At 34.8% G+C, this 16,257-nt stretch overlaps 1 protein-coding gene across 2 annotated transcripts in view; it reads left to right on the top strand.

The window, feature by feature from the left end:
- LOC149555184 (protein MICRORCHIDIA 2-like) overlaps positions 1-14,163 on the top strand; it is a 46,641-nt gene extending 32,478 nt beyond the window's left edge. The window contains exons 16-20 of one of the 2 annotated variants that reach the window (XM_089829246.1): positions 9,352-9,589; positions 11,708-11,802; positions 12,646-12,688; positions 12,873-12,973; positions 13,161-14,163. In XM_089829246.1, the coding sequence (XP_089685372.1) occupies positions 9,352-9,589; positions 11,708-11,802; positions 12,646-12,688; positions 12,873-12,973; positions 13,161-13,182 (499 nt within the window). In that variant the 3' untranslated portion in view covers positions 13,183-14,163. Of the gene's footprint in view, positions 1-9,351; positions 9,590-10,919; positions 11,059-11,707; positions 11,803-12,645; positions 12,689-12,872; positions 12,974-13,160 lie in introns of those variants that run through there. The other variant, XM_089829247.1, reaches the window with a different exon arrangement.
- Positions 14,164-16,257: the final 2,094 nt, after the last annotated feature.

Here is a 16,257-nt window from a genome sequence, read left to right as displayed (position 1 = left end):
TTGGTTTTGGAATGCATCACTGGATTCTTAGATATGTTGATTGCATTTGTATTATCATAGAACATAACAATTGGTTCTTTGATTTCCACTTTCATGCCTTCCAACAACTGTTTAAACCAAATAATATGAGAACAATATACTGCTGCAGCAACATACTCTACCTTTCTTGTAGATTGGGATGTACAATTCTACTTTTTGCTTGTCCAAGAAACCAACCTCTTTCCAAGAAAGAATGCTCCTCCACTTGTACTTTTTTTGTCATCAAGGTTTCCTGCCCAATTAGCATCAGTAAACACTTTCAAATCCAAATTACCTCCAAATTTGTACCATAAACCATAATCCTCAGTTCCTTTCAAATATTTCATTATTCTTTTGATTGTCATAATGTGATTTTCTCTTGGTTTTGCTGAAAATCTTGCTACAACACCAACTGCAAGGGCAATATCTGGCCTAGTATGAACTACATATTGCAACTTTCCAATCATAGATCTATACAACGTTTGATTTACTTCTTTTGATTCATCTTCCTTGGTAAGTTTTAATCTAGTACACATAGGAGTCCCAACTGGTTTACAATCTTCCATTCCAAACTTTTTCAATATCTCCTTGATATATTTTGATTGAGTGATGTAGATACCATTTTTATTCTATTGAATTTTAAGACCAACAAAGAATTTGATTTCACCAAACATAGACATTTCAAATTCCTTGTTCATTTGCTCTGGAATTTTTTTGCAAAGATTATCATTCCCTATGAAAATAGTATCATCTACAAATATTTCTCCCAAGACAATCTTATTCTCTGGTCCTTCTTTTATATACAAGCTACTGTTATCATTAGTTCTTTGAAAACCAATTTGAATAAGATAGTTATGCAATCTTTCATACCATGCTCTAGGGGCTTGTTTCAGACCATACAATGCCTTGTGTAATTTGCAGAGCATGTTTTTCTTATCTGGATCAACAAAACCTTCAGGTTGTTAAATGTAAACCTCTTCATCCAGTATACCATTGAGGAATGTTGACTTGACATCCATCTGATAAACTTTGAATCCTTTGTGAGCAGCATATGCTAGTAAGGTTCTAACTCCTTCCAATCTTGCAACGGGAGCAAAAGTTTCTCCATAGTCTATTCCTTCTTCTTGAGCATATCCTTTGCATATTAGTCTAGCTTTGTTTCTTGATATCTTACCCACTTAGTTCCAATCACATTTTTGTCTTTAAGTCTAGGTACAAGAGTCCATGTCTTGTTTTTTTCTATTTGTTCTATCTCTTTATTCATAGCTTCAATCCAACTATCATTTCTCAATGCATCTTTGATATTTCTAGGTTCAAAATCAGCAAGTAAACAAGTACTTTTCAACTTATTTCTTGTCATGGTACTTTCAGATTTATCTCCAATGATCTAATCTGCTAAATGATGTCTCCTGACATACTTAGCTAATACAGGTTCCTTGCCTTTTGAATGAATTTCATTATTATCCTCTTGCATTTCAACTTTAGGTTCTGTCTGTTTTGGCTCGGGTCCTTCAGACTCGGTAGACACTGAATTTAACTCAGTTTGCTGTGGCTCGGTTTGAACTTCCTAAAACTCGGTTACAGATGACTTGGGAGTAGAAGATTCCTGATTCTCTGATGTAACTGGTACTATATCAAGTTCAATGAAGACAAATCTTTTATAATCTTTTGGTTCTCTTTTGCTTTCTTCTTCAGTCCTTTCTGCAAACTGATCAACTTTCACATGTGCACTTTCTATGACTTTGTGAGTAGACAAGTTCAAACATCTATATGACTTACTTTTGCATGAGTATCCAAAGAATATACCTTCATCACCTTTCACATCAAATTTGCCTTTTCTAGTTTCTTTCAAAATGTAACATTTACTCCAAATACTTTAAGGTAACTTACATTAGGTTTATAGCCATACCATAACTCATAGGGGGTTTTGAATGAGTCTTTCTTCAGCTGTACTCAGTTCAGGGTATGAACTAAAGTGCTGATAGCTTCTTTCCAGTATTTGATAGCAATGCTCTTTTCAATCTTTAAAGTTTTTGCACAATCCATGATGGATTTGTTCTTTCTTTCAGCTATTCCATTTTGTTGGGGTGTTCCAGGGGCTGATACCTGTCTTTTGATTCTTCTTTCCATGCAAAAGTTATTAAACTCATGTGAAATGAATTCTCCACCTCTGTCTGACCTCAAGCATTTTAATCTTTTTCCTGTTTCCTTTTCTACTCTGGCCAAATACCATTTGAACATTTCAAATGCTTCTAATTTGTTTCTTAGATACATGACTGTCATCATTCTTGAGTAATCATCAACAAAAAGAATGAAGAACTTTTCACCAGTATAGCTTTCAATTCCAATGGGTCCACATAAATCAGTATGCACAATTTCTAATATATCTTCAGACTGATAGTTTTTACTTTTAAAACTAGTCTTTCCCATCTTTCCAATCTGACAATTTTTGCATAGACCGACCTCAGGTTTCTTTATGTTAGGAATGCCTCTTACTTTTTTGAATTTTCTTATCTTTACCAAATTATCAAAATTTACATGACACAACCTTTTATGCCATAACCAACTTTCTTCAACTTGAGCAATGAAACATGAACATTCACCTAGTTCAAGATAGAACAAGTTACCTTTAGTTTGAGTACCTGATCCAATCAGCTTTCCTTTGCCATCCAGCAGCCTTGCTTTACCATTTATGAATTCTATTTTGAATCCATTATTGGGTAGCTGTGCCACACTCAACAAATTATGCTTTAGTCCTTCTACCCAATAGGCATTATCACATATAAGTTCTTTGGTTAGAGAGATTCTCCCTCTTCTTTTTATACAACAAGGTTAATTGTTACCAAATCTTACACTGCCACTATCATAGTCTTCAAAGTATTCAAACTTAGTTTTCTCACTAGTCATGTGATGGGAACAACCACTATCTATGATCCATGTATCATTTTTGCTCATATGAGAAATGAGTGCCATTTCCTCATCATTATCAGATTCATCTTTCACAGCAATGTAGACAATTTCATCTTCTTCTTCATCATTAGAATCATTAGAATCTTTAGCCATAAAACATGTTTTCTTACTTTTATCCTTGAATGATCCGAAGTCTTTCTTTCCATTCCATTTGTGATCTTTGTTTTGCTTGTTTGGGCACCTAGCAGCAATATGACCAACTTCTTCACATGAAAAACAGATTAGAGGTACTTTACCTTTGTATTTTCCTCTGCCTCTAGAATATTTCCTTGCTAGAAGGGCTTCTATTATTTCAAGATCACTGTCTGAACTTTGGTCTGATTCATTTTCACTTTCTGACTGAGATTCTTTTTTCTTTTTGCCTTTCTCCTTGAGTGAAAGCTTGGCTTCAAATGCTGACTCAATGTTTTTGGAAGCTGGAACATAGTTATCAAAGTTGTCTAGTTCAAATGCAGTCAATCTTCCAACTATAACCTCTAGATTTATCTTATGATTTGCTTCACATCTTCTTTCTTGAATTGCAGAAACTTTGATTGCATAAATGGGAAGTAGAGTTTTAAGAACTTTACTTATTACTGTCTCCTCCTTGATATCTCCTCCAGATGCTTTGATTGCACTAACACATGCTTTGACTCTTTCAACATATTTTGCAATGTTTTCATCCTCTCTCATCCTCATTTGATCAAATTGTCCTCTCAGACTTTCTACTTTGGCTCTTCTAACATTATCATCTCCTCCATAGATCTCTTTTAGCTTTTTCCACATTTCAAAAGCAGATTTGCAGTCTTTAATGCCATCAAATTCTTCATGACTCAGAGCAGAAGCTATATCTATCATCATAATGTTGTGAGTCTTCTTTTCAACAATATCATTGACAGATGATGTACCAGCTGGTTCTGCATATTTTTTAACAAGGTATTTTAGTTCTGTATTTGCAATAGAAGCTAGATGAAGTCTCATCAACCCTTGCCATGCTAAGAAGTTGTCCCTGTTAAGTCTTGGAATTTCCCTCTTATAAGACATCCTGATCTTTAGCTTAGATCCTTGAAATCTTATCCTGCAAGCACCAAAAGCTCTGATACCAATTGTTGGAAATAGAGATGGAGTAACTGAGAGGGGAGGGGTGAATTAGTTACCACAAAAATAAATCCACAGATCCTTAGATGTCTTAAAATATAGTTGCTACTGATACTCGGTAACCACACAAATAAATGCTGAAACTTGATAGATGTTCTGTTAACTTATTAAGCATTTAAAGTGATTAACATGCATGCATAAATGAAATAACATGAACACAAGAGACACCAGATTTAACGTGGAAACCCAATAAGGGAAAAACCATCAAGTAACTAGTTACCAATTTTCACTCTTCTGAAGTGAGCTCTGTTAGGAGCCAACCCTGTTAAAGGTTACAAAACACACTGTTAGGTGTGACCCTGTTAGAGGATTTAATCACTCTGTTAGGAGTGGCCTTGTCAGAGGTCTTTAGAACAATTCAACTGAATTGTCACCTTGTTAGAGGATTTACAAAAATGGTTGTTAAACCAACTCTGTTAAGAGATTTTGAATCACTATTACAATGATTAGAAAGCAACAATGAAATGATCTGAAATATATGCAACTTATCTTTGCTGAATACAGATCTCTGTTTTGCTTCACTAGATCCTCACTTATCGAATACAACTTTGCAGCTCCATAAGGATATCTAATCCTTTCTCAACATTCGCTCATATATTCAACATTCGCTCATTCCATTTACATCCATATATTCGCACTCTTTATGCATCCACACTCTTGCATCTCATGAATTCACAACTTGACCTTTCATATATACCTTACAGATTGTCAAGTCGGCTCACTTACAAGTTACAACAATTAAAAAAACATTAAATCAGTCGGCTGCAAACATTGCACAAAACAATTAAACTTAATTCTTTAGAACCATAAAATTCTTCGCTGCTCGACCCAGCTTGGTGACCACTGCTCCAGAATGGTTTCCCCAATGTTAACCAAGTGAAGCTCGGTAAACACTGCAAACTTTGTAACTTTTTTCGAAGACCGAGTTAACTCGGTAAACACTGATCTTCCTTCGCTTACCGAGTGAGCTCGGTAATAGCTAACTTTCTCTTCGATGACCAAGTGAACTCGGTAGACATTGACTTTCCCTTTGTTAACCTTGGGAGCTCGGTTAATATTAACTTTTTGCTACAAAATCCTTTGATGCTCGAGTGAGCTCGGTAAGAGCTAACTTTCCTTTATGCTGTTCAGGAATGTTTGGTAGACATTGTAAATTGCTTTGCTAACCATTTGAGCTCGGTAGACTCTGTTTGATGGCTAATATGGCATTTGTGTAACATCAAGGAAAATACACAATTAACAATTGTATCCAACAACCCTTTCTAGGACTATTGTGGTCATTTTTTGGCATCAGATCTTGCACTATCAATGAATTGTTATATCCAATTTTAGGGCAGTTTTGAAGAAATGTGCTAGTGTATGGCTAAAAAGGAAACAATAATTAGCCAATAAGCTACTTATGTGGTAACATGCCGATGATAAATCGTGATTTTTGTTGGAAGCATAAATGCTGATGCTTCCTGTATGGGGGAGTATGTGTGATGGTCAAAGTCATCTAAGACTCTTGTTGGATGTTGTTTTTGAACAATGTCTTTGGACACTTGAGCAAGTCAGAGACAGACATTGATGTCAATGGGGGAGAAGTATAGCATGAAAATTAGTTTGGGAGAAGTTATAGTTTGATATAGAGCACATTGAGGCATATCAATGGGGACGAATGATTGATGAAGAGGATTTGAAAAGAAAGGTTTATAGTGTTTTGCAGTTGGTATTTTTGGATCTAGAGGTTTTTAATCTATTTTGCCATCAATGCCAGAGGGGGAGATTGTTGGAAGCATGAATGTTGATGATACTTCTATGGGGGAGTATTGTAGAAACATGATTAGATCATTATCATGATGATATGTTACATTCATGATTGTGTTTGTCATTGATGTCAACATAGTAGTTTTCTGTGGTATCTGGCAAAAGAATAGTAGAAAGATGAAGTTGGTATGGACAGATCGTTGAGTACTTTCACTAGCAAGGTTAAAAGGAGATTATACTAAGTGTCTAGCAAATGCAGTTAACCTCGAAAGCGTAAGATATTAAGTCTGGAAGAAGTTATGCAAGTTTTGGTGAAGACTGTTTTGAGATAGAGTTTACAGAAGCATGTTCTGGTAAACTTGTTATTATCTCTTAGCAGAGTTGTTATTCTAAGAAGCCCAAGTTAAACATGTGAAGAAGACATTATGGAGATGACGTAGCTAAGCTCGCTCATCATAATATTATACATACAGAAAGCTATTTGAGTTACAAGGTGAAAGATTAAGGTTATCGTTAGTGTAACGTGTTCTTAATGTGGTTTTATAATAATTAATTGAGAAGGTATAACAACTGATTCAGGGAATTGTTTTTTGGACTCGGTATAAAAGGACATTTTCCTTTACCATGTATGGAGAAAAGTGAATGATTATAAGCAGCACAAAGAGCAGAATGCGAAGATAAGCAAAGTAGAGCAAAGGTGAAGGAAACTTCGTTGTTGAGGTTTTATTGTGTGATCCAAAGTTTGATACTTGATCCGAGGTTCATGACCTGGTCTACAAGGTCTGACAGTGATTGGTCTAGTTGACAGGACATAGGAAAGAAGTTAAAGTATAGTGTAGACAATTATTTTGCAAGGAATAGTTGAGGGATCAGTTGGACAATGAGTTCAGTGGTCTTGCCCCAGAAGCTATTTGGACAGTGGGTTCTTCTGTTTTCCACAACTCCTAATAGGGTTGACACAACTCCTAACAAGGTTGGCACAGCTCCTATCAGGGTTGAAATCTCCTAATAGGGATTCAAAGTCTCCTAACAGGGACTCTTATGTACTAAATGTTGTAATAGATTCCTAACAGGGTCCATCCTCTAACAAGGAATATTTATATTAGTACATCATCTTGTGGGCATCATTCCCACTGGGGTTTTCTCTCTGATCAAAGGTTTCTCTAGTTAACATATCTGGTTTAATTGTATATGTGCATCTTGTTATGGGTGCTGTTTACTTTGGTTGAATGGTTAAGATTATTTAAGGTTGATAAATGTTTCAATTATTGGATAATTGATTCACCCCCCCCGGTTATCTTGGTGGGAATAACATGGACAATGGATGATATGGCCGAATGGAGTTACGCTTTCGCGTGTTCTCGCATTAAGGAGATTGCCGAGCAGAAAAAAAACAGATTTTGGCTGAAGATCCCAGCGCGCCTGAACACAGAGTATATTGAGAACATTGGGAGATTTGATAGAGTTTATCAAGACTTTTGGATTTTCTTAAGCTTTTAAATTTTTTTAATCTTATATAATATAATTTGCAATTTTAAATGACAATTTGTTTCAAAATTTATAATTTTGATTGTTAGATAATTAGAACTTTAATTGATAGGTAATTAATTTGAATGTTATATGAAAATGGATCTGTGTTATTACAATTTTTAGTTTTTATTATATTAACATATGGCTGATAATATAAATGGGAAATATAGGATCATTTTTACAAAGAACATAAATTAATAGAAGATAAATGATAAGTTAAATAAACTAATAATAGGGGTTCATTTTGTTCTTTTAATTATGTTTTCTCTTTTCTTTATTGGCCACTGTTATTTTAGATATATTTTATATTTATTGATTTTGTGCATCTTAGTTACATAATTTTTCAAAAAATCTATATGTTTTCAATGTAGTTTAAGTTTAAAAGATGAAAGTTATTTGATCAAACATTACATTTTTATTATATTCATTGTAAAATAGATAACTTATAATCTGAATAAGTTAATAAGGTTTCATTGTATTCTTTTAATTATTTTCACTAAATATTATTAAATGCATGTGCAGATATTAATAGAATTTACACCACAATACATTTTTAATAATATGTAAATGTGAGAAAATAGAGACACATAAGCAGTTTAGAAGTATTTGGTATGACAATAAGTTAAAACAATGGAAACTCAAAAGAATGAAGACATGATAAAAAGTAGTTTTATATTTGTATTCATAATATATTTTTAGTTGATCACTTAAAAGAATTTATTATTTTTAATTAAATTAATTCAATATATGATATGAATTATATATTCATTTTTATTTGAATTTATAATGTAAAATTTTGATTAACTAAAAAAGAATTAAATAAAATTGCATGATAGTACAATATGTTTCATTAAGGAGTAAATTTTTTGATGAAATAACCTTAAAAACATTTCTAAAAATTTAAAAAATGTTGACTTCAAGCTAAAGATTAAAATTTAAAAATATTGTGATCATAGTTAGCTTTCAAATTTTGAAATAAATAAAAATAAAATAATATAAAAAAGTTCAATGAAAAACCTAAAAAAGGAAATGAAATAAAAATGTCATGAAAAAATTAACAAACAAAAATCAATCAAAATTAATCTTTAATATAAATTATTACAAAAAGAAAAAGTTGAGGAGTAGGAAGGCAAGGGAGAGGAAGAGGAAGAAAAAGACGAGGAAGAAAAAGACGAGGAAGAAGAGGACGAGGATGGGGGAGGAAAGGGAGAGGAAGAGGAAGAAGAGGATGAGGAGGATGAGGATGAGAAGGTTGAAGAGAAGAAGGATAGGAGGTAGAGGAGGAGGAAGAGGAGACCATGAGGAGGATGAGAATATGAGGAAGAGGAAGATGAATAAGAGGAAGAGGAAGAGAAGACACATAAGACAGTAAAAAAAGACGAAGAAAAGGTGGTATTAATAGTTGATTCCACTTTAATGAATTAGTTGAGATTGTATCAAAACAATTTTGGAAGCCTATCCAACAACATCACCATAAACAATTGAGAGATAATATAGGGTGTAAGCTGAACAAACCGTTGCATTCGAACTGTGCAAATGTGTTGACTTATAGAATGCAATAAATATTAGAGAATGCCAAATTTCTCAATATTGAAACATGTAGTCCACCTTTTCCAATTGATGCACATTCCTACTAGTTATCTTTTTACTAGAAAAATATAATACTAAATATATTTTGGTATCGGCTAAAACATTGCACCTCTTTTGGGTGCAACTGCTAGTTATGATTTATTTGATTAATTAGGTATAAGAATGGATTAGATCAGTTGTTTGCATTAACATATGTTTTTGTTTCTTCAATAGTGATTAAAATCATGTTAATATTTGCAAATGAGGATGTCTTTAGAGTTCTTGTTTCTTATGCATTGTTTTTCAGTTTTTCAAACATTTTGCATACAATTATTGCTTTTGTTCCTGATTTTTCTTTTGCATAATTTCTGTACCATGCAGGAAAGCAAATTGTGGATTAGTGGGATATCAATACGGAAGTAGAGCCAGAGCTGAAAATCATCAAAGTGATTCACCTTCAGTTGAAAATGCTCAACCTTTGGCAAGCAATAATCCCCAAAACGATTTCTCTTCAATCCAGAATTCCCATCCATTAGCAAGAATTTCGTCTGATTTTTCACCTCGGCAAATTAATAGACCAAACTTGCCTGTGTCGACAGTTTCTGATAGCAATTTTCAGGTGCCTCCCATATGCTCAATGAATACAATATCCTTAATAATTGCACTGTAAGTTCTTAACTGATATGTAGAAGAGTGGACTTGAAGGTTATATGTCCTCTAATTGTTATCCTAAGCATCTTGGTTATCATGAAACTGAGCTTCTGAAAATACAGTATGCCAGAAGCATAGCTGTATTTTAATTATAGTACATCTCTATGGTGATAATAGGAGATGGTATGTTTCCTTCTATCATCCTGAAGCAGGGATGGACAGTTCTAATTCTATTAGAAATTTAGAGTGATTTGCAATGATATTCTCAAAATCTGCTAGACTTAATAAATCAGGGATGATGCCTGAACTGGGAAATTTTTGTAACATGGTAATGGGTATCTAGAACTTTGAAGCCTCCTTACATGGCAATGAGCATCCGGATCTTTTAAGCCTTCTTTGGTTTGCAGCTTATAGAGGGGCATCAGAAACACTTACATGTGATTCTGAAGAAACTAAGACACATGGTTTCGAGTATAAATGTATCTGAAGCATTTTCTGTTATTGTTTCCATGTATATGTGAGTACTCATGGAAGATCATCTGGGAATGCTCCATACATATTACTGGTGGTTATGCATGCTAGGATTTTCTGGCAGCTTGCAAATCTTTCCTTTTATTTTAGGGATTTTTCCTCTGGAAGGCTGTAAGACATTACTGCCAATTTTTTCAATTCAAGGAAAGCACAGGTCTGAACAGGAGTTGGAGTGGGAGTGAGGATGGTATGGACATGGTTAAGACTTGCTGCCCTGGGTTCCTTGTGGGGTACATGAGTGGGCAGAGGATAGGATTGACTGAGTCTGCCCCTGCTGTTCTGGGTTCTCTGTGGTTATGTCTGGGATGTTCCCACGGGTTACTCGGTGTGGTAGGGATGTGCCCTGGCTGTCTTGTGACATGCCTGGGTGTTTCCAGCCATTCTCAGGACCTGCTGAAACAGTTATTAAAAATAATGGCTTTTTAAACTAGATAATATACATTTTATAAAGCTCTTATATTTCATTTTTCACATTTTAATTTATATTTTGAAATTTTTATATTTTTAAAAGTTCCACCTCAAAATTTCATTCTACCCAGGCATATCATGCCCAAAAAATGACATTGAATATTTTGTAATGCTTCATGGTTTATTCTTTGCAAAGGCAAACTGGCCAGATATGTTTCAAGCTAAGTTTGAGTCATGCCCAAAAAATGACATTGAATATTTTGTAATGCTTCATGGTTTATTCTTTGCAAAGGAAAACTGGTCAGATATGTTTCAAACTAAGTTTGAGGTGCACATGACTGAAAAGAAACCCTTTGCAGGGGAGCAAACGGACAAGGTTTAAGTGTATTTGAGGAGTTTCTTTGTACTGCAGAGCGAAGTGAGGAAGATGTGCAAGTCAAAATTACAAGTATCTTCTAAAGCTTTCTCATGCTTATTGGGTAAAGTTGTAGCTGCAAAAGTTGGATATGTGTGTATTAGACAACAATCTTAAAACAGAAAAAAAATTCCCTGCCTAGAACGTCTTTATAGAACTCTTGAAAATGTTCATATGCATGTGAGTTAAAAGGTAATGGAGGAGGCTGTTCATTAAAAATATGGTTTCTCACTAGTGTATTTTGTGTGTGTATGTTTTGTTTAAATAATGTTAAGAGAGAGATAGATTGTATACAATAGTGAGATGAGGGAGGGGAGTGTGTGTGTACAACTCTGAATCTATATCCCAAATCTATTCTAGTTTCCTTTGTACCACAACAACCAGCATATTAAATTTAAGAGAAAAATGTTTTCAAGGCCATCCTTAAATGATTCCATTGTCGACTTTATGTCAATAAGGTTGTCTTTGTCTAAAATGCTCAGTAACTGTATCCCATAATACTTCAAATGGATTGATTGTTGAAACAGGATACCAAATTGCTCAAAGGTTGAAGTTAAAAAGCTACCTAAATCATGATCAAATACAAATCTTTGTTTTGGTATTGGGAGCTGATGATTATATATCATCAAATTGAAAACGAATAGCTAGCATAAGATACTGAAAACAAAAAATGAATTTGATGTCTAGTTTTCTTATGGCTTGCTGTGTCTAACTGTGGTATTTCAAATGCAGACAGCCGGAAATGGAAAAGAGCTGGAAACAATGGCAGGAACTTCAAATAGCATAGTTGATAAAGTATCACAACAGAATATAGATTTATTCATGAGGTAATCTAAATTAAATTTATTCATGAGATAGTTATCTTTATTGAGGATGCTGTGGTTGACATTTATTAGATATATTTGTTTTTCTTAGCTGCTTAGTTCAGTTAAGTAGCTGTTTAACATTTAGTCAATATGTGAGTTGTTTTCATCCTTTGGTTGCCAGGCATTTTTTAGTTGAGGTACATATGCTTCTTTTCTTTCCCATATTTGCCTTACTGGGCTTTCTGTTTCCTGAAACTTCAGGGGTTGCTTTCCGGCCAAAGGTCCTATATTTTACTGGTGGTCCAATTCGCCAAATTACTTAAAGAAGTCCCTTTTTGCCCTATCTGGCCAACCCTCTATCCTTGACTGATTATTTGCCTACCCACCTTGTGTTTGTTTTATGAAAGAATTACAGCCTAATTGTATGCTGTTCGTATGGTAAGAGGCGATCTTCATTCTCCTTGCTCTCTTTGAACATTGAGCACCTAGAGGGCCCATAAAACACCCCAACTCCCAATGTATTGAAGTGTCAAAAGTCAGAGCCAGCCTTGTGGTGGTCAACCAATGGAAACATTGGCCTTAGGGAGGTGTTGCTTTTGCCATATCATTTCTTAATAATAAGCGCATTTTTTGAAACTTAATGGCCTGTATTCTTTTCTCTGTTCGTTTATGTGATTTATGCCTGTATTTAATTCCCTCCAGGTTTGGTTTTAACCTTGAGTTTCTGTGGTCATATCGGTAGCTTTGTTGCACTGTTTGGCTGTTATTATTGAAATATTTCAAACTTCACTTTAAGCATGCATACACTGAACTATTTCAAACAAGATTCATGTTTGAAAGTCTGACGTTAACTATTTGGATCAGGTGTGAAACCTATCGTCGAAAAGAGCTGGAGTTCAATCAGAAGGTAAAATCTCGGGTTGCAATTTCTACTTTTTCTGCATTTGTTCTAAATTTTTTTTGGGACAACTTTAATGAGTTGTAACGAAAGACATCAGTTGCTCGCAACTGAATATTCACAAACTAAAATAATGAGAGATATATAAATTATGTGTCTATTTCTGACATATGTAGTCTTTTTTGTTGAATAGATAAGAAACCTGGAGAATGAATTGAAGAATGCCAAACGTAAATTGGTGGTACTTGCATCTAACGTGGATTTTCACAAGAAGAAAAGACAGGCTGCCTTGAGGTAAAACTTATAGAGTACCTGTGTGAGCATTAGTTGAATAGACTATAGACCATTGATTCTACTTATATTTTTGGTGGACGGAGAAGACAATAAATCTTTTAATTCAGAATCATCAATTATCTGAAAATCAGTTGTATACTTGGAATTCTTTTCAGCATCTGTTACAAGATTATTTATTCAATTGTAGGGAGGTACAGAGCTGTCAATAAGAGGCCTCAAGGAATAGTGATTGCCAAAGTGAAAATTGAAGGACTTAAAGATTTAAATACAATCGGAGTTTTGTGAATCACAGTCCTTTCCATGGGAGCGAATTGTTGAAACAGTCCCCTTTTCTAAAGCATTTGGAAAAAATTGTAAAGGAGTTTTATGCCACCTGTTTTTGTGTATCCTAATCGAAAGGCTTGACCATCCTTGTCTATAGCAATGTTCTGATTTGTTGAACTGCTTCATATTTTTAATGTCTTTTGGGAAGCATGGTCATTCAAAAGGAGGAGATAGCTATATGTAACATACCAATTTTACATGCACTAGCCAATTTTTTGTAATATTCATCGTGATTAAATCCATGGAAGAAGCAGCATTGTAAAATTGTAAACAGCAATTTTGATGAAGTGTGTTTCAGAAGCAGAAAGATGTCGATATGTTTTTGTTGCACCTTAATAGTTTTCCAGGGTGCGCCCTGTGATGAGAACTGCAGCTACGCTAATATAAACTTAAGAAGCGTGCTAGGCAGCAGTTCACGGAGCATCAACTGTTCGTTGTAGAAATGAATGGTGGCTAAAGCCTGACCAAATATGAACTGGGACGCAGTACAATGGTTATAGAATCTGTACAGGCGGCCTAGAGCCTTCAAATTGTTCCTTTCACTATTGGACTCGGGATCATTAGATAGCAGCTACCATTTTGCTGCTGATGGCAGGTTCCCCGAATCGTAATAACATTTTTTGTATCTCTCTCCTCCGACAGATTTGATTTTCTATCCAGATGGCATGAATTTTGAACTACTAAATTTGTCTTTGACTTGGGAGTTCTCCGACTATTTTAACCAAGTCCGATAGTATGGCTGTCTATTCAGATGGCATGGTTGTGGAGATGCAGTTGTTATCTCACAGCTAATGTAAAGACTTAATAGTTTGATGTTTTATACTCAAAATGAAGATTTAAATGCTAAACCGAAATTTGACAGCTTATCATGCGGTTTGTGTTGCATACGAAGTGGTATAATGTGGCAACTTTATGCCATTTTCAATTTCTATGGCTGGAACGTTGTAACTATTTAGAATATGCAAAACTGCCCGGAATTCTGATTATTTCTTCATTGCTCATCTGAAATATCTCTGTGATGTTGGTAGGGTTCTCACAAATTGTGAAGATCGCTTCTGAATACTGTCCTCTGGGAATTTGTATTGTGATGTTTTCAAGATACGTGCTCAAGTGGATGACCACGTGTTTGATTTACTTGTAGCCATTTGATAATAAGATCTTTCACGATTGGTGGGTTATGATTGCAATGCGGGTTAGTCATAGCCTCATAGGTTTCTAAGGTGACAGGCTCCATTGGTCAAGAGCATATTGAGGTCCAGGGATGGTACATGAACTTGTACACGTATTAAAAAAATATTATTCCATGATTTCCACTACCATAATTATTTAGAAACCAGAGAACCGTGTTTATAATGCAACACAAAAGATGCAAGACAAACACAAGTCAGGGAGACTATGCAAGCTCTCTCATCCTGATGATTGGGAAATAAAAACCCACAAACCAGTTTTTTAAAATTTTGGTAAAACCCACAAAAGGGTGAAGACCCAAATTGGCAAGAGGCAGTCTGCACTCCGCATTACATTAATGCACAAGTCAGATCAAAACCATAGGTCGGTGTTGGAACTACGACAGTGGGTCCGGACTCCGCAATGTGCAATGTCATTTTCTGAAGTACGTTTCCGTTGTACTTGAGTTTTGCCACTCTCCGTAGCCAATATGGAAACAGCTTGCCTTTTGGGGGAGAGAGAGGTTCAGCCAAAACTTTTGTCTGGGATTTGGGAGAATTTTGGACTGGTTGTGAGATTCACGTGTAATAGTTTGATGGCTTTTGTTATGCTGCACAACTGAAATAGTTGGAATCTCTTGCGATGCCGAGACATGTTGCACAACTGAAATAGTTGGAATCTCTTGCGATGCCTAGACATGTTACAACGAGTTAGGAATAATATTTTTAAGGTTTTTCTCTGCTTACTACAGGTAGTATCAAATACATTTGGCAATGGAAATATTTCGTCATAAAGAGGAACTACATTACTCTTGTTTTGCATCCTCCCACAATCATTTTCTTGCACTCGTGCAATGCATGTGATGCATGCTATTATGATTGTTGTTGTTGCATGCTTTTCAACCTTTTGTGATGCATGCTACTATGATTGATGTTGTTTCGTGATTCTCTTCAACCTTTTGCAAGGCACACTACACCATACGATGATTCCTTTATTCAATCTCGTGTGATCTACTAACATGCTACAATGCGGAAGCATCTACCCACCCGAGTGAATTCACTATTTTGATGATTTAGTAATTAATTCTAAAATTGTTTTATAATGATTTTCTAATTTTTTATTTAATTAAAAAAATGTAAAATGAGGAATCCCACCGGCCAGTTATCCACTGGTCTACAATGATTGCCTTTGCCTTTTGGTTGGATTATTTTAACCCCTTGTGCACATCAATGCTATAGTGGTTGTAATAATTGATTTGTGTTTGGAGCTCAATTTATGATGTTTTTGAATGCTATTAATAATTGCAAGCTCTTATTGCAATTATTGACAAAGAAACCATAATTTTTACAATGCCCTATTGCATTTTATAACAAGAGAACATCTTTGAAGTTGTGAACGTTGCTTATTTTACCTATATTGTGAGAAGGGAGTAAAACCTACAAAAGAAATGTAAAAAATAAAACAATAATGAGTCTAACTAAATATTCCACTAGTATCATAAACCTAAACCTTCAATGTCTCTACATCAAGTTTAGTTATTTTTCCTTTTTCTTCTTTAGAGTGCAACTCTTTAAGGTTCTTGGATGAAACATCCTCTATCCAAGGCCAACCACATGCCTATGTTGACATCATCAAATTATGTTGTAGCACATGGAGATTATACTTGACATAACAATCTCGCATACCAATATTACAGGGGCTACACCAATCTCCATGTTAATCTCTCATATCGAAGCTAGAATCTTATCTAGCCATTTATAAGAGGGTTACACTAATATCTCGCATTGGTAGAG

This window comes from Cupressus sempervirens, chromosome 5, assembly GCF_028749045.1.
Source record: "Cupressus sempervirens isolate cs-2001-9-10 chromosome 5, ASM2874904v1, whole genome shotgun sequence".
In the NCBI taxonomy this organism is placed as follows: Eukaryota; Viridiplantae; Streptophyta; class Pinopsida; order Cupressales; family Cupressaceae; genus Cupressus; species Cupressus sempervirens.
Note: the sequence above shows the minus strand (reverse complement) of the source record. Positions and strands in the feature narration are given on the sequence as shown.